The following is a 22066-nucleotide window of genomic DNA, read 5'->3' on the forward strand; positions in this document are numbered from 1 at the left end:
GTCAAAGGGCGGCTATATTTTGATTTGTTTAACACTTTTTTAGTTACCACATGATTCCATTTTTGTTATTTCATAATTTTGATGTTTACAGTATTATTCCACAATGTAGAAAATAGTACAAATAAAGAAAAACCCTTGAATAAGTAGGTGTCCAAACTTTTGACTGGTACTGCATAATGCATCAGTAAAGTAGATACAGTCTCGTGGTCAGGGCCAGTTATAGCCTTCTGGGGGCGAGATTTGGTGCCCCCCCCCCCACCTCTCAGCTAAACATTTTAGTGGCCACCCTCTTGACAGTGGAGATTTGTTTCAAGTACATTTCCTGCAATTCTGTTGCAGTTTTAAAGCATGTTTTCTGCGATTCTACACATTTTGTCATGGAGCGGAGAAAAAAACGTAATTTTATAACACATTTCCTGCAATTCTACCCATTTTGCATGTTTGCAGTTTTAAAGATGCACTATGCAGAAATTGCTGTCCCATTTCCTGGTTGCTAAAATTCTAATAGTTAGTCTAATTTCAGTTTATGTGACAAAACAAGCAAGTATAGTGTAGAGAATCATTGTACCATCCGAACTGCTGTGAAATATATTTTCCAGAACCAAACATATTGTATTTTCAGCTGTTTGAAGCTGGTGTAGAAAACCAAAAGTAAAAGATGTATAAACAAAAATAGCACACATAAAACATATCTACCACTTCTTAGACTTGTTTTCAATGTGAATGACAGATCTATAACACATTTATTTCTATGTGAATTTGGTCAGGTTCACCCAAAAAGTTACACATTGCAACTTTACAGCTAATTTCCTGCAATTCTACAAATGTAATGACTTATGCCATGTTAATATAGTATCTGAGTGAGAATGACTCTCAATAGTAAGTTTGAGGCCCGACTGAGTTCCCTAGTGTCTGGGGGCCCTAAGTGACCTCATGTCACTTATGCCTGGAACTGGCCCTGCTCAGGGTGGTTGATTGACATGCAGTCTGTCCCTATAATTACTGTTATTAATAGCTTGTGTCACTGGATAGGCTACCTCTGACCTTTTGCCTAAAGAGTCTCCCCGACCTGGGGACATTCCTTATCAAATGTATATCAGTGAATAATGTGGCTCAGATATGAGATACCCAGGAGCTATCAGATTAAAGTCTATAGACCAGACAGATTAATACAGTATTGGCCACTGAAGATGCAAGGATGCCACCTTGCAGCGACAGAAATCATGACATAGCACTGGCTACAAATCAGCTGCCAAGGGGAGGGTATTTTGGTGCTTTCAAGACAACTGGGAACTCTGGAAAAAAACAAGGTCAAATCATGATGTCAGTGATCTTCAGGTCGGAGCTCCAGAAAGATGCCTGAGTTTTCGAATTAGAATTCCGAGTTGGATGACCGTTCAAAACTATTTTTCCTAGTAGGAACAATTTTCCCCCCTTAAGTTCCCAGTTGTTTTGAACGCATCATTTGTGTTGTGTGTAAGTGAGAGATGCCCTACAGCTACTCTAAGCCCTGCAGCCATCTTAGGCTAGACTGCTGCTAAGCTGGTGAGTGTGAATGTTTTTACAAATCTACATCTCCTAAACCGTGTTAAGCTGCTAACAGCAGCTCCTGCTAACTCTAGCTGGAGTGTGTGGTTGCAGAGAGGAAAAGAGTGAGGGAGAAAAGGGAGACAGAGTGGGAGGATGCAAGGGACTCTGAAGGAGAGAGAGATCACTGAAGAGCAACACGTGCCACACATCACACAGTGGTCAGTTAGTTACCATTTTATTATTAGTGTTATACTGATCGGAGTTCAGCGTCTCCAAAGGAATAGTTTGATAAGCATGATGCAAAAAACACCACAGAGTAGGGGTCTCCAACTCTGCTCTTGGAGAGCTACCCTCCTGTGCAGGATTTTGCTCCAGCCCTGCTCTAACACACCTGGTTCAGCTGCTCCTCATCGAGACCTTGATTGGCTAAATTGGGTGTATTAGAACAGAGCAGGGTTGAAGCAAAAGCCAGTAGTTCTCCAGGAAAAGGGATGGCCACCCTTGGTTCTAGAGTCTAGAACCCACCCCTGGCTCTAAAATCTTTAGATTTCTCTGGTTCTAGAGTCTTGAGTTCTTTTCAGTCTAAAATGACCATGACATTCTGTTTGATCTTTATCTTTTGTTAAAGAAAAATATGAAAATAGAGTTGACAGACATTTAGGCACACTATAGACACGTACTGTACACAGATATGCACACGGTTCATTATCATAGATTCATAATGTACTAGGAGATCCCAGTTTTTCACAGCAACGTTTCATCAAAATCTACGAGGCTGTGTTGTCTCATTGTGTTCAGCCATTAGATTCTGTTCCCATTCATTTCATGATTTATACAACACAGAATCATGTTGATGTGGGGTAAACGCTATGAAAACCTGTCCCCAAGGGATTAAAAAACATCAACAGCCAAGCCATCTTGAACGGGAGGAAAGTGTGGAGGCTTTTAAGGTGAAGTCCTATGGGTTCCCCTGGTCAACTCTCCAGTCCGGGGACAAATATCCACCTCCCTTTAAAAAGGTGTCACAGCTCAGAGTTAATGTCCTCACGCTGTCAATCACAGTCAAGAGCTGCTCATTGCCAGCCAATCACAGCAGACGAGGGACAGTTCCATCCAATGGCAGCAGTGGAATGGAGCTCTGTTCGGCCAATGGAAGAACTCCGGTAGTAAGTGCTCTTCAGCAGTGATTCTATTGATTCACAGGAACACAGTATTCCTGCAATTCGATTGGTCAGATGACAAAGTCTCTCCTGTCATTGGTTCATATAACAGGAGGTAATTTTGTTTGCGCTCCAAACAGGCTCAAATGGATAATAAGCCCCTCCCCTATATTGCTAGACCAATGAGCTAGCTTTCCATCCAGAGGCTTTAGCTCGACTGGCTGATCACTCCTCTTTCCTGCTACTGACACATCAGCACGGAAACCACAGATTCATCAGGAGTGAGAAAACCCCAAAAAAACAGACTTATAAAACAAGTCTAAATACTTCTTTTTTTTAACATCGGAATGTAGGTTGTTGGGGTTAGAATACTTTTTTTCTTTGGGGAAGGGGGACAATTCTTTCACCTTATCTACAATTTTTCAAAACATTTTAGTTTACATTTTATACAGTTATTCAAATACACATGCATTAAAATAAAAATATTGCACAAAATTAATGACAATAAAAGTGTGGTTAAGTAGGGATATCAGTGGGTTTTCTCTTTAACGTAGTGCTGCATGTGTGTGTGTGTGTGTGTGTGTGAGTGTTACTATAGCATGGTCTCTTGGTCTGTATTAAGGCTGCTTCACTAAAGCTCACACTGGCACAGTGTCTGACTGGGGAGGGCTGCAATCTTCATGCTACACACTCAAATGCACAGAAACACACACAAACCTCTAAAAGACCTAACACAGACAGACAGGACCCACAGAGTACATTCTAATAGGCATTCCTGTGTATGCGTAGACACCCGACAGACAGTCACCTCTACAGACGGCAACATTCACACAGTCTGGCCTGTTTCATTTCATTCTGGCTCCGTCCAAAATGGCACCATATTCCTAATATAAAAGTGGACTACTATTAGGCTCCGTCTGTCCAAAAGCAGTGCACTAGAATGGAGTGCCATTTCATATCTACCCAGGTCTCAGCTCTAGAGAGATCAGGTGAGCTGCGCATTCTGGTTTCTTCTTCTTTCACATGATTAACAATAGGAAGCACAGTGAGTAGACTAGAGCTGTCTCTATCATGCCTGTCGACACACAGACACACAAACAGCTAGGGCTTTGGTTGTCATGGCTACTGACCGGTGCATTAAAAAGGGGAAATGCCCTTTAGGCCAAACCCTGCCTCCTTGTGTCCGAAAGGATTATGGCAGGCATGGATGATGTCACATTGTGTAAAAAGAACACAAAATAACAAAAATGTGAAAAAACACACGCCTTGCAGAACCGGATGTGGTTGACACTGCAGGCCCATTCTCTGTCTATTTCCTCATCTATCTCCTGCTGTTTAAAAGCTTACAGTATAAGTCAGACCCATATATATATATATATATATACCCGTAGAAAAAGAATCTATTCATTCTATTTCTATGTACAGGTACTGTATATACACAACATATGCCATTCAACCTATGTGGGTCGTTCTACAAAATGAGTCCCTTTTGCATCCCTTTGATATTTTTAGTAGAAATTGTGCGACAATATTGATTTTTAAAGCTGCAATATGTTACTTTTTGCACGACCCGACCTAATTCACACAGAAATATGAGTTATAGATCTGTCACTCATTGAAAGCAAGTCTTAGAAGCAGTTCTATGTGGGTTATTTCTACGCTTCACGGTCTTAAGTTTCATTTAGCAACTTTTACGTTCATTTTTTTTGTACACCAGCGTCAAACAGCTGAAAATACAATATTTTGGGTTATCGAAAAGCTATTTCACGGCGGTTTACATAGTACAATGATTCTCTTCCCTGTACTTGCTTGTTTCATCAAAAACTGAAATTAAGCGAACTATTAGAATTTTCGCAACCAGGAAATGGCAGATTGATTTCTGCATAGTGCATCTTTAAAAGCCTGTTATATTAAATGAAGTGACCACATGGACAATTCAATACATTTGATTTTTAATATGAATAGACTTGCTAAAGTGCCACAATAATGCATTTTGCCATGTTCCTCTGTGCACTCTCTGTGACTTCTAGGAAGATGTTAACCCACAAATTTCTACAAGTTTTCACCAACACTGTGAAGCCTAAGTTATATTGTTGCTTTGACAATGTCATTTGTGAAGAGTATTTATTTAATGTGATTCATTCAGGTAAACTCTGTTAAATGAACTATCCTATTCCTTTTTTTAAATTCAAATGAAAAATTTAACATTTAACAGTAAAATTATAATGTAAAAGCAGATGAGCTGGTTATATATACTCTTTTTTGCCATTTTCTCTTGTTTTGTGGTGGAAAACTGAGTGGGTTGAGCATAACACGTCAACCCTGTTACCCATAGATAGAAAGGCTAAAAATGTTTTAACAATTAATTGTTTTTTGTGACGCTGTCATTCAATTGCTCCTCCCTGTTGCACACAAGAGTCTTCCATTCCCCTGGTCACAAGGGATTTATGGCTGATTTAAGGTTAAATCGTCACCCTGTTACGGTCAACCCTGTTACTTTATCTGGCACTTACATTTAGCATTTTTGTTTCTTCATTTTAGTCATTTAGCAGACACCCTTATCCAGAGCGACTTACAGGAACAATTATGGTTAATTGCCCTTAAAGGCACCGACAGATTCTTCACCTAGTCGGCTCGGGGATTCCAACCAGCGGCCTTTCGGTTACTTGCCCAATGCTCTTAACCGCTAGGCTACCTTCCGCCCAGTTATTTTTTTTCTTTAACCTCTTGAGATGGGAAACTATGCTTTTTATTAGGCTGAAAATATGCTCTTCATTAAATCTACATTTCTTTCCCACCAAATGACTCTAACCCAGCGTTTCCCAAACTTGGTCCTCGGGACCTTAAGGGGTGCATGTTTCGGTTTTTGCCCTAGCACTACAAAGATGATTAATAAACTCATCAAGCTTTGATTACTTGAAATCAGCTGTGTAGTGCTAGGGGGGGAAAAAATCTTTGTGAACCCAGGACAGAGTTTGGGAAACACTACCCAAAAGGGACTCATTACATGGAACGACCCATGTATTTCTCTATACATAGCTCTGCTCTCTGGTATCAGTAACGGAGATCAGCTGCTGTGTATATCAGAGCAGCTGTCAGTCTGACCACACATCTACAATAAAATAGTTTAGTAGGAAATAAAAAGTACAAAAATAAAATAAAACCCAAATGCGGTCTCTAAACTGTGCACACGAGAGGAGAGGGTGTGTGTGAGTGAGTAGAGGACAGTGTGAGAGGCATGTAGGGGAGAGGAGGGAAGAGTTAAGTGCTCGGATGGCCCAAAAAGCACCTCTTGACATAGAAAGAAGGACACGCACACCTCTTCTCACCAGCACACATACACACCCTCCCCACTACTCCCCTCCTCCCTCTGTTCTCTCACGGCGTGTGAGCGAGTGTGTGTGTGTCACCAAGTACCCTGCCCAATCCCAGTCTCCTGTCACCTCTTCAGGGAGGTGCTCTTGAGTTTCTGTGTGTATCTGGCTGTGCGCGGCGAACGGGAGTGCAGTTTGACAAACAGCTCTGGGAACTTGTACTGAGGGAACATGGTCTCCAGGAAACCTTCTAGCAGCACGTAGACCAGCCGTCGATTCATTGGTCCATGTTGGAACATGTCAAACACACGCAGGATGCCTTTACGAGTCGTATCCGCCCCTATGATGTGCTTCAACTCATCTAGAGGAGGATAGATTGAGAAATTATGGATTAATAGTGAACAAATGTGTTCAGTCTGTGTGTGTGTGTGCGTGTGTGCGTGCATGCATTACCTGGCATGATTCCCAATAGGTTGGTCTTGGCGGCGACCCGTGTCCTCATGCGGATGTTCTTGTCCCGGCGGGGCGGAGACTCTGCTAGGATTCCGTTGGGCCAGTATGAATCCCTGCACAGGGACGGGACCACAGAGAGTTACCTTCTAACCAATCACACACAGCAATCTAATAGTGTGTGTGTCTGTGTCTGTCACCTGAACTTCTTGACGTAGTCTGCCACCTGTTCTGGAGCTGTCATGAAGTCCACATGATCAACAATCTTCCTGCAGAGACCAGAGGGGCAGAAAATACAGTCAGATCTCTGTATGTGGCACTGGTGAGTGTGTGTGTGTGTGTACAGTACCTGTTGATAGTGTCGCCGTATGTGGCTCTGATGAGTTGCTGCAGAAGGTTCTTGATGTTCCTGCGAAGCCACTGGTTCCTCTCCTTCAGGTCAAACACCTCATCCATCAGCAGCAGCATCACACGCAGGGGGATGTTATCATCCACCTGGAAAACACACACCTCCCAAAGTAAACGTTATACCACTATATTGCTTTCACTAATTGAACATGTTCCAGAGGAGAGGGCCTATAAACTGGTGGGACCGTGTGCTAGTCGGGGTGTTGTACTCACGTTGTCGTCCAGCTGGGCTGAGACTCGGCAGTGCTCTGGGTCAACGTCAGACTTGGGGAGCAGTGGAGGCACCTGGACATCAGACAGTAGAGTATAGTCAGAGTCTGGTTGATGTATAGTCTGAGTATAATTAGTACATGGTCAGTCTGGTTGGACTTTTAAGGTTAGAGTGTGTAGCAAGACTGTTGAACATGGACTGTTTGATGTTGCCCCAGTTTCTCAGACATGCGTCCAATGTCGGTTATATAAGGTTGTAGCATAGGTAGTAGGCCTGTGAACGTTTAAATGTTTAATTGGGTTCCTTAACGTTAAGAAAAACCCTTACATGGACGCAGAAAGTAAACAGCATAGTGGGTCAATTTCCGCAACAACTAAGATCGTTGAAGCGCAAGGCTCAAATTCTCCTCTGTTTTGGTGCCCTGGCAACCACACTGAACAGCGTGAAGCGAATCCGTGCACATTCGCAGACACTGAGAGCCAAGTGTTGCATCTCACTCATCTCAGTATCCTAGCCTATTCATTGATGACAGGCCCTGCTTTACTGAAGTTGTGAGACGTTGCAAGCCAAGAAATTGCGAGATACAGTTTTTGATTGCCGACAGATAGGCCTAGTGCACGGTTCTGACTTTCTGCCTGGTGGCCGACCTGCTTAGACTGTGCCCCTCCCCTCTCTCTCCGTTCCTCGCTAGCTCGCTATGAAAGATGCAAATGTTTGTGTTCTCGGAAGTACGGCAACTAAGTCTCTTCTGTTCCAAAAATTCTGAATCTTGACACTCAGAAATTGGAGTCGACGTGCAAGGAGTCAATTCTTTTGGAGTCGACACTCCACTACTTCATCGTTGTTAACATTTGTAAAAATGGTAGAGAAAGACAAGCGACAGCAGCGAAGCCCTGTAGGGCAATACTTTGAGAAGTTAAATGAGAAGGAAATGTAAACTTTGTAAGGTGGAATTGAGGGACAGTAATGGTAGTACAGCTGCAATGCTTAACCATCTGAAAGGGACACACCGTGAGACCTAAACTGTTGCTGGCAGCAGCACAGCTGCATCGCGTGGAATTATGTGCATTTTCTTATCGTTTTAAACGGAAAACCAATATGATTTTTTCAGTTTAAACGCTAAGAATTTTTTTCGAATGTCACATCCTTAATAAGTAGAGTCCTTACCTTGAACATGGACTGTTTGATGTCCTGTCCCAGTTTCTCTGACATGCGTCCCATGTTGTCAGCAGCAGTGTTCATCCCTTCAGCCAGACTATCTGGCAGTCTCTTCACTGCGTTGGACACGTTACGCATCGAGCTACGCAGAGGGTTCACAAACGTATCCATCTGTTGAGACATGTGGCTCAGTTGGTAAAGAATGACGCTTGCAACGCCAGGGTTGTGGGTTCGATTCCCATGGGGGACCAGTATCAAAATGTATTCACTCACTACTGTATAAGAGCATCTGCTAAATAATGTAAATGAGACACACACAGACAAACACACGACAGGTGAGTGTAGTGAGCAATGCCGTAGCTAAGCCACTTGAGTGTGTACAGCTGGGCAACGTGAGTGTGTTTTTATATATAAAAAAATATATCATCATTTAGCAGACACTCTTACCCAGAACAAGAGTGTCTGTGTGACAGGTTAAAGGAAATACTCATAGCCTGTTATACATTAAAGTATTACTAAGTTCATAGTATGTAAGGATCTTAAAACATCTAAGGTTAAGAAGATCATGCATTCAGTATTAGTTGATAGAGATTGATAACATTCATATAATTGTGTTAAAATCCGTCAAGCGTACAAAGGGTACGAATTGTGAGAGGAATGTGTAAACGTTATGTTGATTACTTTATTTTGTCGTGGGTAAAAGTGTTAATCTGTGATCTACTAAATGCTCTTAATCTATGAGCCTGAGATCGATTGCTCTGGTCTCCACTCAAGTTCCCGGGGAAATCGCCGGTGTTTTCTCATTGCACTAAAGTTTCAGTGAGGAAACAACACCGTATCACTCTCGTGATTATTTCTCCCCTTTTTCAGGTACGTTATTGATGATAAAAAAAAATAGTAATTTAAATGTAATAACTCGCTAACATGTCACGAGTGTTTTTTTTTTATTTACCCCCTTTTCTCCCCAATTTTCGTGGTATCCAATCGCTAGTAATCACTATCTTGTCTCATCGCTACAACTCCCGTACGGGCTCGGGAGAAACGAAGGTCGAAAGTCATGCGTCCTCCGAAGCACAACCCAACCAAGCCGCACTGCTTCTTAACACAGCGCGCCTCCAACCCGGAAGTCAGCCGCACCAATGTGTCGGAGGAAACACCGTGCACCCGCCCCCCTTGGTTAGCGCGCACTGCGCCCGGCCCGCCACAGGAGTCGCTGGAGTGCGATGAGACAAGGATATCCCTACCGGCCAAACCCTCCCTAACCCGGACGACGCTAGGACCCCCCCGGTCGCGGCCGGCTGCGACAGAGCCTGGGCGCGAACCCAGAGACTCTGGTGGCACAGCTAGCGCTGCGATGCAGTGCCCTAGACCACTGCGCCACCCGGGAGGCGTGTCAAGAGTGTTTAAGGTGTGTTTTAGTAACATCTTGAGGAAGTTAGTTAATTAAGTTTGCAGAGAGTAATACGAGTCCTGCTCGGTTGCAGCGAAGGATAGCTTCGTACTGAGAGTACCTGCCATTTTATGTTGATTGTGAATGAACATGTGCGTTGTTAATAAGATATTTTGCGGTGTTATGTGTATAATGGTTTTTCAAACACTTTATTGCCTGTTGATAAATTGAGTTATGGTTTACTGAGTTAAAGCTTTGTGCTTGACAGTAATATTGAAATTAGTATCTGTTTCAGTGAATTACAGTGTATACTGTTGAATGAGCCTTGTACCCTACAAAACGATCTATTTCCTGTAGATCTGTTATTCTGTAAAATGTGTTACTTTTGTAAAATGATTCCACTAAAGTTTCGGTGAGAAAACAACACCGTATCACTCTCGTGATTATTTCTCCCCTTTTTCAGGGGCGTAACATCTGCTTACAGGAGCAATTAGGGTTAAGTCCCTTGCTCAAGGACACGTCGACAGATTTTTCACCTAGTCGGCTCAGGGACTCGAACCAGCGACCTTTCGGTTTCTGGCCCAAAGTTCTTAACCGCTAGGCTATCTGCCGTGTGTGTGTGTGTACCTTGCGTGCGAAGTCTCCCTTGCCCTTGCTGTATTGCTTATTCTCCAGGAAGTCATAGACATAGGGGACCAGAGTAGGACAGGCCTTCACCATCTCTGGATTCAGCAGCAGCTAACACAGAGAGAGAGAGAGAAGAGAGGAATGGGCATAGCCACGTAAAACAGGTATAGTAAAGATATAACAACACACACTCCTACCTGTAGGTATGCGTTAAGGTCTTTTTTCCTCTTCTCCAGGAAGTCTCTGTCCATGTTGTTGAACGTCTTCTTCCCTGGCAGCTTCAGGATCGACGTCAAGTTCTCAAACTGGAATATATCAAACACACACATACATGCCAGGTTCCCAAAATGGAGGTACAGCACACATCCATAGAGATGGGTGGAGGGTGCACTTGGACCAAAGTCTGTTTTTAGCATGGGCAGCACCATTGAGGCTTCCACCATTTTGAAGTAGTCAACTGGGTGGGACTTGCTATGGGTTAAGGCAGGATCACATCATTTCATCCAGGTAAGCAAAATTCCATAAGTGCAGGAGGCAGTAAATCACCAACCTTGGCTTTATACCTGTTCAGACTATACTCACTCCAGCACATTAGGTGGTGTTATGCACCTTTTCAGTTTATTTACAAACTGCCAATGCACTCTTAGGAAGTAGAATAAATGTACAACTTTAAAATGGAGATGCTGTCACAGAAGATGCGATTGCAAGGATAGAAGGTATGCCATCTTTCCATATCTATGTACACACCTTAGAAGTCAGAAGAACTTTGTTATAGGAACACGCATATATTTACCTTTACCTGCTCCGTGATCCTCATGTGGAAGTCGTGGAAGTCAGAGTAGCGTCGGTAGGTTTTCCAGGAGTCCTCACTGCCGTCGTGGTTACGGCGGCACACGGTGATGGCGTAGAGGGCGTAGGTCTTGCCGTGGTCATTACACACCCCTGTAGCACCCAGCAGCCCCAACCCCATACCCAACCCAGCCCCGGGGAGACAAGCATCAGCTACTGATACACAGAGCCCAGGGGGAAGAGGAGGCAGGAGAGGGCGAGGAAGAGGGATAGGGAAGGGAGGCAGGAGAAAGAGGAAGCGCACAGACAGAGAAGGGGAATGAGGACAGATGACAAAAAGTAGCAAAGGAATAAGTGAAGGAAAAAGAGAAGAAATGGTAAAGGTGATGAAATAATGAAAGTGTAAAAAGAAAAGTAGCAGCAACATGAGATGGTAACATGAGTGATACAAGTTGATGGATAACGTGAGGCGCTGAGGTTATAGGTCAAAGGGTGATGGAGAGGGGAGGAGGGGGCTAGTCGGGGGAGTGGTCAGTAGTTCAAAAAGGCACACACACAGTTCTGGCCCTAAAAAAGTAACCCGTCGCACCGCTGTAAAATCTTGCCCACCCTGCACAACCAAAATCAATCGAAAACATCAAATGTCAAAACATGCTTGCTATTTTATCATCCAAGATACATCTTCCATGCCATAAATAATGGAACTCACTGGACTGCCGTCTTGTAGTGTTAGGAGACAACACTGCATCTAGGCTTCTTACAGCATCAAGGCATTTTGACAGGGTAACGTTTTTAAGGCCACTACTGTTGTACCCACACATATCTGAATGAAACCACATTAGTAGTCAGTAGTCACACATGCAAGTGAGAGGACAATGGTAGTTGGTTAACTTTCAGTAGCACACTAGCTTACAATACATCACATCCCACCACAGACAACACACTCATCTGACTGGATATCACAAGTCTGAATTCAAGTGTGTGAGTACCTGTGTCAGAGATGAAGGCGTGTAGCTGTATATTTTCGTCATGGCAGGAATTCGAAAGGTCATCCAGAGACTGTAAACAGTGGAGAGAAACAACCAATAAGAACCAGAGATACTGCCAATCTCTGGACTAACATCCAATCAACACCTGTGATACTGTTAATCCCTGTACTAACAGCCAATCACCAGCAGCGATACTGCTACATCGACCGCAGCAAAAGTCAACAATTTCCTAACAGTTGTTAAATCTTAACTCTATAGCAGGGTAGTGAACACCACTAGAGGTCCAATAACACCTGTTCTAAAAGAACTAGGGCTGGCTGTATTTAATGACTGCACTGAGCGCTGGTGTGTCTCAGGGACTGATGAGGACTTACTAGATTAATGCTTCCTGTTGGAGAACCGTTGAACGATTCTGTAGAAGAAGAGAGAGAAATAGTTTGAGATATAGGACAAAAGTTTCTCTTCAAAGTCATGGGGAATGGGTTAGGCCAGGGGTGTCAAACTCATTCCATGGAGGGCCGTGTGTCCTGTTGGTTTTGTTATTTATTTTCAATAGGTGTCCAATTAAGTTCCTAACTAATCAATTACCTTCATTGATAAAAGGGAGAAGCAAAAACCTGCAGACACTCGGCCCTCCTCTCACCCCTGGTTTAGGGTTAAGCTATGCCTACAACGCACAGACATAGACAGACCGTACTAACCTCCATCTCCGTCATCTGATCCTCTATAAGACGGTTCTTTGAGCATGTCCAGTTCAGCTAACATCCTGATGTAGAGGGGACTCTGTCTGAACGACGGGTAGTACCTCTCATCACGAAGCATCATGTCATACACCTGCAACACACACCAGAACACATGGGAATACTTTATTTGGATCCACAACGAAGCATTGAGTACAAAGGTCTCAAATATGCTTGCTAGCTGTTACAGTCTCAGCCAGTCTGATAAAAAGGTTTTCAACTAACAAAAACACACTTTTCTCTGGATGTCGTCGAATATCTCTGGCGTGGGGTCTCCTTCCTTCTGTAGCTTCTCTCTCAGTTTGACTACAGACACCTCATCTACCTGCACCCTGGGGGACGCCTGGAGAGAGAGGGGAAGAGGGAGAAAGGGAGAGAGGGAGAAAAAGGTGGACAAAAGTTTAAGAAAATGTGTGGGTTTGTGCGCGTGTTGCGAAAGTGTATGTCGTGAAAGCGTGTGTGTTACCTTATCAGACAGGTACTGTTCATAGACCCCTAGTGCTGCAGCCTTCAACAGTCCTTTAGTGGAACCTCCCTTCTTTCCATCCTTCTGCCATCCCTCCATCACCTCTAGTTGTTGCTGGGCTGTTACTCTGTAGCCCTCCACTGTCAGCCAGAAGAACAGCTCTGCCTGTGCCCCAGCCGCCTGCATGTAGTCTACAGGAGAGGGTAGACGTCAAGGGTTAGAGGTAAGGGGTGAGGATGTTCCTCTGTAGCCCTCCACTCAGGCACACACATGCCTTCACACACACAGTTTGTTTGCTGTTGTATGTGGTTTTTCCCGTGTCTTCTGTCTGTGTCTCCGTTTTGTCTTACATTGTTTTTTCCCCAACCCACGTCCCCACCGGAGACCATTTGACTCTTGGCAGGCAGTCATTGTAAATAAGAATTTGTTCTCAATTGACTTGCCTGGTTGGACACTGTGTTAAGAAACCTCCAAACGAGCTGCAATGCCACACAACACTCCTTCCGTGGCCTCCAACTGCTCTTAAACGCTAGTAAAACTAAATGCATGCTCTTCAACCGATCGCTGCCCGCACCCGCCCGCCCGCCTAGCATCACTACTCTGGACGGTTCTGACTTAGAATATGTGGACAACTACAAATACCTAGGTGTCTGGTTAGACTGTAAACTCTCCTTCAAGACTCATATCCAAAATTAAATCTAGAATCGGCTTCCTATTTCGCAACAAAGCCTCCTTCACTCATGTTGCCAAACATACATTGTAAAACTGACTATCCTACCGATCCTTGACTTCTGCGATGTCATTTACAAAATAGCCTCCAACACTCAGCAAATTGGATGCAGTCTATCACAGTGCCATCTGTTTTGTCACCAAAGCCCCATATACTACCCACCATTGCGACCTGTATGCTCTCGTTGGCTGGCCCTCGCTACATATTCGTCACCAAACCAACTGGCTCCAGGTCATCTATAAGTCTTTGCTAGGTAAAGCCCCGCCTTATCTCAGCTCACTGGTCACCATAGCAACACCCACCCGTAGCACATGCTCCAGCAGGTATATCTCACTGGTCATCCCCAAAGCCACACCTACTTTGGCCTTCTTTCCTTCCAGTTCTCTGCTGCCAATGACTGGAACGAATTGCAAAAATCACTGAAGTTGGAGACATATCTCCCTCACTAACTTCAAGCGTCAGCTGTCAGAGCAGCTTACCGATCGCTGCAGCTGTACACAGCCCTTCTGTAAATAGACCATCCAACCAACTACCTACCTCACCCCCATATATTTGTTCTCTTTTTTTTCTTCTGCTCTTTTGCACACCAGTATTTCTACTTGCACATCCTCATCTGCACATCTGTCACTTCAATGTTAATTGCTAAATTGTAATTACTTCGCCACTATGGCCAATTTATTATTGCCTTTCTTCAATTGCACAGTGTATTACAGATTTTCTATTGTGTTATTGACTGTACATTTGTTTATGTGTAACTCTGTTGTTTGTGTCGCTTTATCTTGGCCAGGTCACAGTTGTAAATGAGAACTTGTTCTCAACTGGCCTACCTTGTTAAATAAAGGTGAAATAAAAAAATGAAAGGTTCAATAAAATATAAAAACAACTCGGCTTGCATGACAGTGTTGTGTGTGTGGTACAGTACTAACCCATAAAGAATTGCAAGGCGATGTTGTGAACAAGGATGTGTTCCAGCGGTATGATGCACAGCTTGCCGAAATTAGCTGCTAGTTTTAGAGTATCCACTTCCTACAGCAGAGAGAGAGATGGAGATAAGGAGAGATAGAAAGCGTGAGAACGAGAGAGAAAGAGGTTTAGTAAGTGTGTGTTAAACTAATTTTCACTGTTCATCAAACTCTCCATAATACCCCATGTCTGACCTTCCCTGACTGTAGCCTCTGTATCCTGGTCTCACAGACCTTCTTCACAAACAACAGACTGTTGATCTGATTCTTTATAACATTGATATCTGAGAGAGGGAGAGAAAGAGGGAAGGAATGGGATGGAGGGAGAGGGAGATGAGAGGAGAGTGGAATGAGAGATTAATAAATATATTTTTGGGGGATTGTATGTACAGTGCCCCACTGTATAAACTCAGCAAAAAAAAAAAAATGTCCACTCACTGTAAACTGCGTTTATTTCAGTAAACTTAACCTAGCGGAACCCCTCGCCAACAGCCAATAAAATTGCAGGGAGCCAAATACAAAACAGAAATCTCATAAATCAAATTTCTCAAACATACAAGTATTATACACCATTTTAAAGATAGAAATCTCGTTAATCCAGCCACAGTGTCTGATTTAAAAAATGCTTTACAGCGAAAGCTCCACAAACTATTATGTTAGGTCACCACCAAGTCACAGATAAACCCAGCCATTTTTCCCACCAGAGAGAGGAGTCACAAAAAGCACAAATAGAGATAAAATTAAATCACTAACCTTTGATGATCTTCATCAAATGACACTCATAGGACTTCATGTTACACAATACATGTATGTTATGTTCGATAAAGTTCATATTTATATCCAAAAACCTTATTTTACATTGGCGTGTTAGATTCAGTAGTTCCAAAACATGCAGTGATATTGCAGAGAGCCACATGAATTCACAGAAATACTCATAATAAATGTTGATGAAACTACAGCTATTATACATTCAACTTTAGATACACTTCTCCTTAATTCAACCGCTGTGTCAGATTTCAAAAAAGGAAAAAGCATAATCTGAGAACGGCGCTCAGAGCCCAAACCAGCCAGAGAAATCTCCGCCATGTTGGGTAGTCAACATTATTTATATATAAATATTCACTTACCTTTGATGATCTTCATCAGAATGCACTCCCAGGCATGCTATTCATCCAAAAGTGAAAATGCTGCCCCCTATCCCATTAACATGTGTAGATATTTGTATGAACATAACAAGATTCAACAACTGAGACATAAACTGAACAAGTTCCACAGACAGGTGACTAACAGAAATGGAATAATGTGTCCCTGAACAAAGAGGGGGGTCAAAATCAAAAGTAACAGTCAGTATCTGGTGTGGCCACCAGCTGCATTAAGTACTGCAGTGCATATCCTCCTCACGGACTGCACCAGATTTGCGAGTTCTTGCTGTGAGATGTTACCCCACTCTTCCACCAAGGCACCTGCAAGTTCCAGCACATTTCTGGGGGGGAATGGACCTAGCCCTCACCCTCCGATTCAACAGGTCCCAGACGTGCTCAATGGGATTGAGATCCGGGCTCGTCGCTGGCCATGGCAGAACACTGACATTCCTGTCTTGCAGGAAATCACGCACAGAACGAGCAGTATGGCTGGTGGCATTGTCATGCTGGAGGGTCATGTCAGGATGAGCCTGCAGAAAGGGTACCACATGAGGGAAGATGTCTTCCCTGTAACGCACAGCGTTGAGATTGCCTGCAATGACAGCAAGCTCAGTTCGATGATGCTGTGACACACCGCCCCAGACCATGATGGACCCTCCACCTCCAAATCGATCCCGCTCCAGAGTACAGGTCTCGGTGTAACGCTCATTCCTTCGACGATAAACGCGAATCACCCCTGGTGATAAAAAAAAAACAGACTCGTCAGTGAAGAGCACTTTTTGCCAGTCCTGTCTGGTCCAGCAACGGTGGGTTTGTGCCCAAAGGCGACGTTGTTGCCAATGATGTCTGGTGAGGACCTGCCTTACAACAGGCATACAAGCCCTCAGTCCAGCCTCTCTCAGCCTATTGCAGACAGTCTGAGCACTGGAGGGATTGTGCATTCCTGGTGTAACTCGGGCAGTTGTTGTTGCCATCCTGTACCTGTCCCGCAGGTGTGATGCTCGAATGTACCGATCCTGTGCAGGTGTTGTTACACGTGGTCTGCCACTGCTAGGACGATCAGCTGTCCGTCCTGTCTCCCTGTAGCGCTGTCTTAGGCGTCTCACAGTACGGACATTGCAATGGCCACATCTGCAGTCCTCATGCCTCCTTGCAGCATGCCTAAGGCACGTTCACGCAGATGAGCAGGGACCCTGGGCATCATTATTTTGGTGTTTTTCCAGAGTCAGTAGAAAGGCCTCTTTAGTGTCCTAAGTTTTCATAACTGTGACCTTAATTGCCTACCGTCTGTAAGCTGTTAGTGTCTTAACAACCGTTCCACAGGTGCATGTTCATTAATTGTTTATGGTTCATTGAACAAGCATGGGAACAGTGTTTAAACCCTTGACAATGAAGATCTGTGAAGTTATTTAGATTTTTATGAATTATCTTTGAAAGACAGGGTCCTAAAAAAGGGACATTTCTTTTTTTGCTGAGTTTACTTTATGGTAAAAGTGTGGCGTCATGCATGCGTGTGTGTGTGTACCGTCTCCTGCGGTGTCCAGTGATCGTAGGTACTGTAGTTCCTCCAGAGCCTTGTCTTTAACAGCCTCCAGCTCAGACACTTTGTCTGTCAGCTTCAAGATGTTCATAAATGCCTCGTAGTTACAGCTAGAGTCCCGAATCTACACACAAACGCAAACACGCACGCAGGCATACACACACGTTTATATAACATTTATATCAGTTGTATTGATAAAAGTTATTGATCTCTACAAACCTTCTACAACTGGTTGATCAAGTGGTAATATTGATAATGATTCGAATAACGATATTGATTATCAACGTGATTACTGATACTGACCATCCAGATAACAAACTGGTTGATGTAATCAGGATCACTCAGCTGGTTGACCAGGGGAAGGAGAACACCTCGCGCCAGAATCTCCTGGGACATGGACACAATCAAATTACATCACATAAAATATTACTTCATGCCATTTAGTAGACGGCTTTTATCCACTTACATTCATGCGTGCATAGATGATGTATGGGTGGCCCCAGCGGGTATCGAACGCACAACCCTTGGTGTTGCAAGCGCCATGCTCTACTGACTGAGCCACTCAGGAGCACACATCACACTCAATTTCATGTTGGTGTGTGCGTTTCAGTGTGTGTTTGTGTCACAGTGTGAGTGTGTCCTTGTCTTGTGCATGTCTGCTTGTGTGTGTGTGTGTGTGTGTGTGTGTGTGTGTGTGTGTGTGTGTGTGTGTGTGTGTGTGTGTGTGTGTGTGTGTGTGTGTGTGTGTGTGTGTGTGTGTGTGTGTGTGTGTGTGTGTGTGTGTGTGTGTGTGTGTGTGTGTGTGTGTCTCACCCTAAGGAAGTATCTCATGTTCTTGTTGTGGAAGTCTCCAGGAGGTAGTAAAAGGTAGAGCAGCACCTCACACAAGTCCCTCAGGAACCCTGACACAGAGACACACACAGAGACGTCAGTACCTGAATGTCAACATTATGATGTATACTGAGTATACCAAACATTAGGAACAACTTGCTAATATTGACTTGCACACCCCCTTTTGCCCTCAGAACAGTCTCAATTCATCAGGGTAAGGACTCTACAAGGTGTTGAAAATATTCCACACGGATGCTGTGTCAAGTTGGCTAAATGTCCTTCGGGTGGTGGACCATTCTTGATACACATGGGAAACGGTTGAGCATGAAAAACAAACCAGTGTGCCTGGCACCTACTACTATACCCCGTTCAAAGGCACTTAAATATTTTGTCTTGCCCATTCATCCTCTGAATGGTACACATACACAATCCATGTCTCAATTGTCTCAAGGCTTTAAAATCCTTCTTTAACCTGTGTCCTCCCCTTCATCTACACTGACTGAAGTGGAATTAACAGGTAACATCAATAAGTGAGCACAGCTTCCACCTGGTCAGTCTATGTCATGGAAAGAGCAGGGGTTCTTCATGTTTTGTACACTCATCGTATACACACACACACACACACACACACACACACACACACACACACACACACACACACACACACACACACACACACACACACACACACACACACACACACACACACACACACACACACACACACACACACACACACACACACACACACACACACACACACACACACACACACACACACACTCAAAGTTGCTTCAACTTCCTTGTTGAGGTGCAGCGTGTGAACCTTCCTCGCTCTAATGGGAAGTGTGTGTCTACCTTCTTCATCCTTCAGGGAGGTGCAGACCACGTCTCTGCAGACATTCCTCTCCATCTCTACCTCCGCCTCAAAGAATGACTCCACCATCTCCTCCGACAAGTCCCCTAGAAACACATCATCATCACCACAAACATCACCTTCATAATCATCATCATCACCTTCAACACAATTGTCATCACCACAATTAACACCATCAACATCACCACAATCATCATCATCATCATGTCAGAGAGAGAGCATGTATGTCGGTGTATGTGTATTCGTACTCTGTTTATTGTCATCCCTGCGCTCCAGTCTGTCCTGGGCCTTTCTGAAGACTCGGAGGTGAGTAGCGAAGTCATCCACGAGTCTGGTGGTGAAATAAGGCTGCCAGTCCACCTCTTTAGACCTGTATTATAATAATAATAACACACTCGTTATAGAGAAGTAAGGAACGCAGTAAATCACCAGTAATATAGTAGTAATAGAATGTTACCGTGTAGAGAACTGGACCAGAGCGTTCTGGACAGTCTGTCTGATTTCCAGCAGGAAAGACTCATCCTCACTCAGAGTGTAATACCAATACTGAATATAATCTCTCAATGCAAACTGGATGACCTGGAGAGCGAGAGGAGGAAGAGAGAGAGTGTGTGAGTGAGAGAAACTGGCCAGTCATTATTGTAGGTGAGAAGCCCATTTTCATTAAACCCACAGTGGCCATACAGAACACAAGAGGGAGATAAACAACGCAGGACCACACACACACACACACACACACACACACACACACACACACACACACACACACACACACACACACACACACACACACACACACACACACACACACACACACACACACACACACAGTGACGTCTGCAGAGAGACAGTGGGGCTGCTGATCCAGGCAGGTCATGATCTAATTAGGCTACTTAATGACATGTCCTCACTTTATCTGGCTGCTATAGCAACTAACTAGCACTTTAGTGGACACATTTCAGTCACAGCTATCATTCTCTAGGACTAACAGAGGGAATATGTCTGTTATGTTCAACACAGACACATGCATAAACATCCACTAAGACAGGCAGAAATACAAACACACCCCTTCGCTACAGAGACATAAATGTCTACATTGAGATAGTTGCAGACTAAAACTGGTGACTAGGCTTCAATCATAGTTGTATAGACAGAACACAGTAAGCAGAAAGTATCGGTGTCAGCAGGCTGTGTGTCAGCACTGTGCTCCCTCTCCGTTTGTTTTCACTTGCCCATCCTTCATCCATCTGTTACTTACCTGTTGCAGAGGCTCGTCTATGTAGTTGGAGCCAGTCAGTCTCCTGTCTATCTTTATAGGCTTCTGCTCCAACCTCATCTCATCCAACGTCTGGGGGGAAAGAAAGAGACGGAGGGGAGAGTCCTTATTTGTGTAAGTGTGTGTTGGTGAGTGTGTGCATGCGTGTGTGTCATACCTTCAGTATACCCGTTTGCGTGGCTGGCAGGTAGGAGTGTTCACACTTCTCTAGATGTCTCTCTGAGTTAGTCTTCCCAAACAACAGAGTGACCGCAAAACCACTGGAGGAGGAGAGGAAAGAGGGAGAAGAGTGGAAGGGGGAGGAGAGGAAGAAAACAGGTAAACCAGATTCATTAGTAATCTCAGTAAAAGCCTATTGAAAGCTGGGATACAACCAAGACAGATCATTTCACATAAACACATCTATAAAGGACTTAACTTCAAACAGGTTTTACACACTTACCCGCCTACAACGCAGCAGATATAGAAGGCCAGGTAGAAGATAGCGAAGGGTCCGAAAGTGATGAGGAACAGCACCACTCCTAGACCCCCCCATCCCCACACAGACAGACTGGCCTGGAGGGGGGAGGGAGGGGGTTAACGTATAGCAATCACCCACCTAATTTCACATTTTAACTGTGGCAGTCTAAGGCACTGCATCTCAGTGCAAGAGGCGTCACTACAGTCCCTGGTTCAAATCCAGACTATATTACATCCGGCCGTGATTGGGAGTCCCATAGGGCGGCGCACAATTAGCCCAGCGTCGTCCAGGTTTGGCCGGGAAGGGCCGTCATTGTAAATAACAATTTGTTCTTAACTGACGTGCCTAGTTAAATAAAGGTTAAATAAAATATAAAACACTACAGAAAGTCAGATCGAGAGAAAGCGAGAGGGAGAGAGTTTCTCATCCTCAGGTTTCCTGTTATTGTCAGAGCAGGAAAAAGATAAACTACCTGCTGACCTCACTGCTAACATCGCTAGCTCTCTCACTGCATCCTAACCCGATCTCACACAGCCTACAGCCTAATGCTAGCAAGCTAACTGCTAATGCTAGCACTTGCATTGCAATCTGTGACCTAGCTAAGAAGTAAATGCGAATGACATTTCAGTTGAAGGCATTCAGTTTTAAAACTGACTAGGTATCACCCATGTAGACTAGGCTGTTTGACATATAGACTAAGTGTATAAAACATTAGGAACACTTTCCCAATATTGAGTTGTACACCCTTCTTTTACCCTCAGAACAGCTTCAATTTGTCAGGGCATAGACTCTACAAGGCATCGAAAGCCTTCCACAGGGTAGCTGGCCCAGGAAACTGTTTAGTGTGAAAAACCCAGCAGCGTTGCAGTTCTTGACACAATCAAACCGGTGCGCCTGGCACCTACTACCACACCCTGTTCAAAGGCACTTAAATATTTTGTCTTGCCTATTCACCCTCTGAAATGACACACACACACACACACACACATACACAATCCATGTCTCAATTGTCTCAA

General features: G+C 44.1%; 1 protein-coding gene across 6 annotated transcripts in view; it reads right to left on the reverse strand.

Annotated features, from left to right (window-relative positions):
* Positions 1–1749: 1749 nt before the first annotated feature.
* The window catches only part of snx13 (sorting nexin 13), a 36650-nt gene continuing 16333 nt past the window's right edge, over positions 1750–22066 (reverse strand). For 2 of the 6 annotated variants that reach the window (XM_071368426.1, XM_071368423.1), the window contains exons 2-26: positions 21033–21145; positions 20748–20850; positions 20573–20662; positions 19772–19893; positions 19563–19684; positions 19296–19400; positions 18420–18508; positions 17910–17993; positions 17592–17730; positions 15120–15208; positions 14889–14988; positions 13233–13423; positions 13002–13109; positions 12728–12860; positions 12401–12438; positions 12027–12096; positions 11042–11253; positions 10446–10553; positions 10249–10359; positions 8241–8402; positions 7076–7147; positions 6804–6964; positions 6655–6723; positions 6458–6570; positions 1750–6365 (exon numbers count right to left, since the gene is read on the reverse strand). In XM_071368426.1, coding sequence (XP_071224527.1) covers positions 6130–6365; positions 6458–6570; positions 6655–6723; positions 6804–6964; positions 7076–7147; positions 8241–8402; positions 10249–10359; positions 10446–10553; positions 11042–11253; positions 12027–12096; positions 12401–12438; positions 12728–12860; positions 13002–13109; positions 13233–13423; positions 14889–14988; positions 15120–15208; positions 17592–17730; positions 17910–17993; positions 18420–18508; positions 19296–19400; positions 19563–19684; positions 19772–19893; positions 20573–20662; positions 20748–20850; positions 21033–21145 — 2940 coding nt within the window. In that variant the 3' untranslated portion in view covers positions 1750–6129. Of the gene's footprint in view, positions 6366–6457; positions 6571–6654; positions 6724–6803; positions 6965–7075; positions 7148–8240; positions 8403–10248; positions 10360–10445; positions 10554–11041; positions 11254–11746; positions 11861–12026; positions 12097–12400; positions 12439–12727; positions 12861–13001; positions 13110–13232; positions 13424–14888; positions 14989–15119; positions 15209–17591; positions 17731–17909; positions 17994–18419; positions 18509–19295; positions 19401–19562; positions 19685–19771; positions 19894–20572; positions 20663–20747; positions 20851–21032; positions 21146–22066 lie in introns of all 6 variants that reach the window. The other 4 variants (XM_071368428.1, XM_071368425.1, XM_071368427.1 and 1 more) reach the window with 4 other exon arrangements.

Source organism: Salvelinus alpinus, chromosome 26 (assembly GCF_045679555.1).
Source record: "Salvelinus alpinus chromosome 26, SLU_Salpinus.1, whole genome shotgun sequence".
Lineage (NCBI taxonomy): Eukaryota > Metazoa > Chordata > Actinopteri > Salmoniformes > Salmonidae > Salvelinus > Salvelinus alpinus.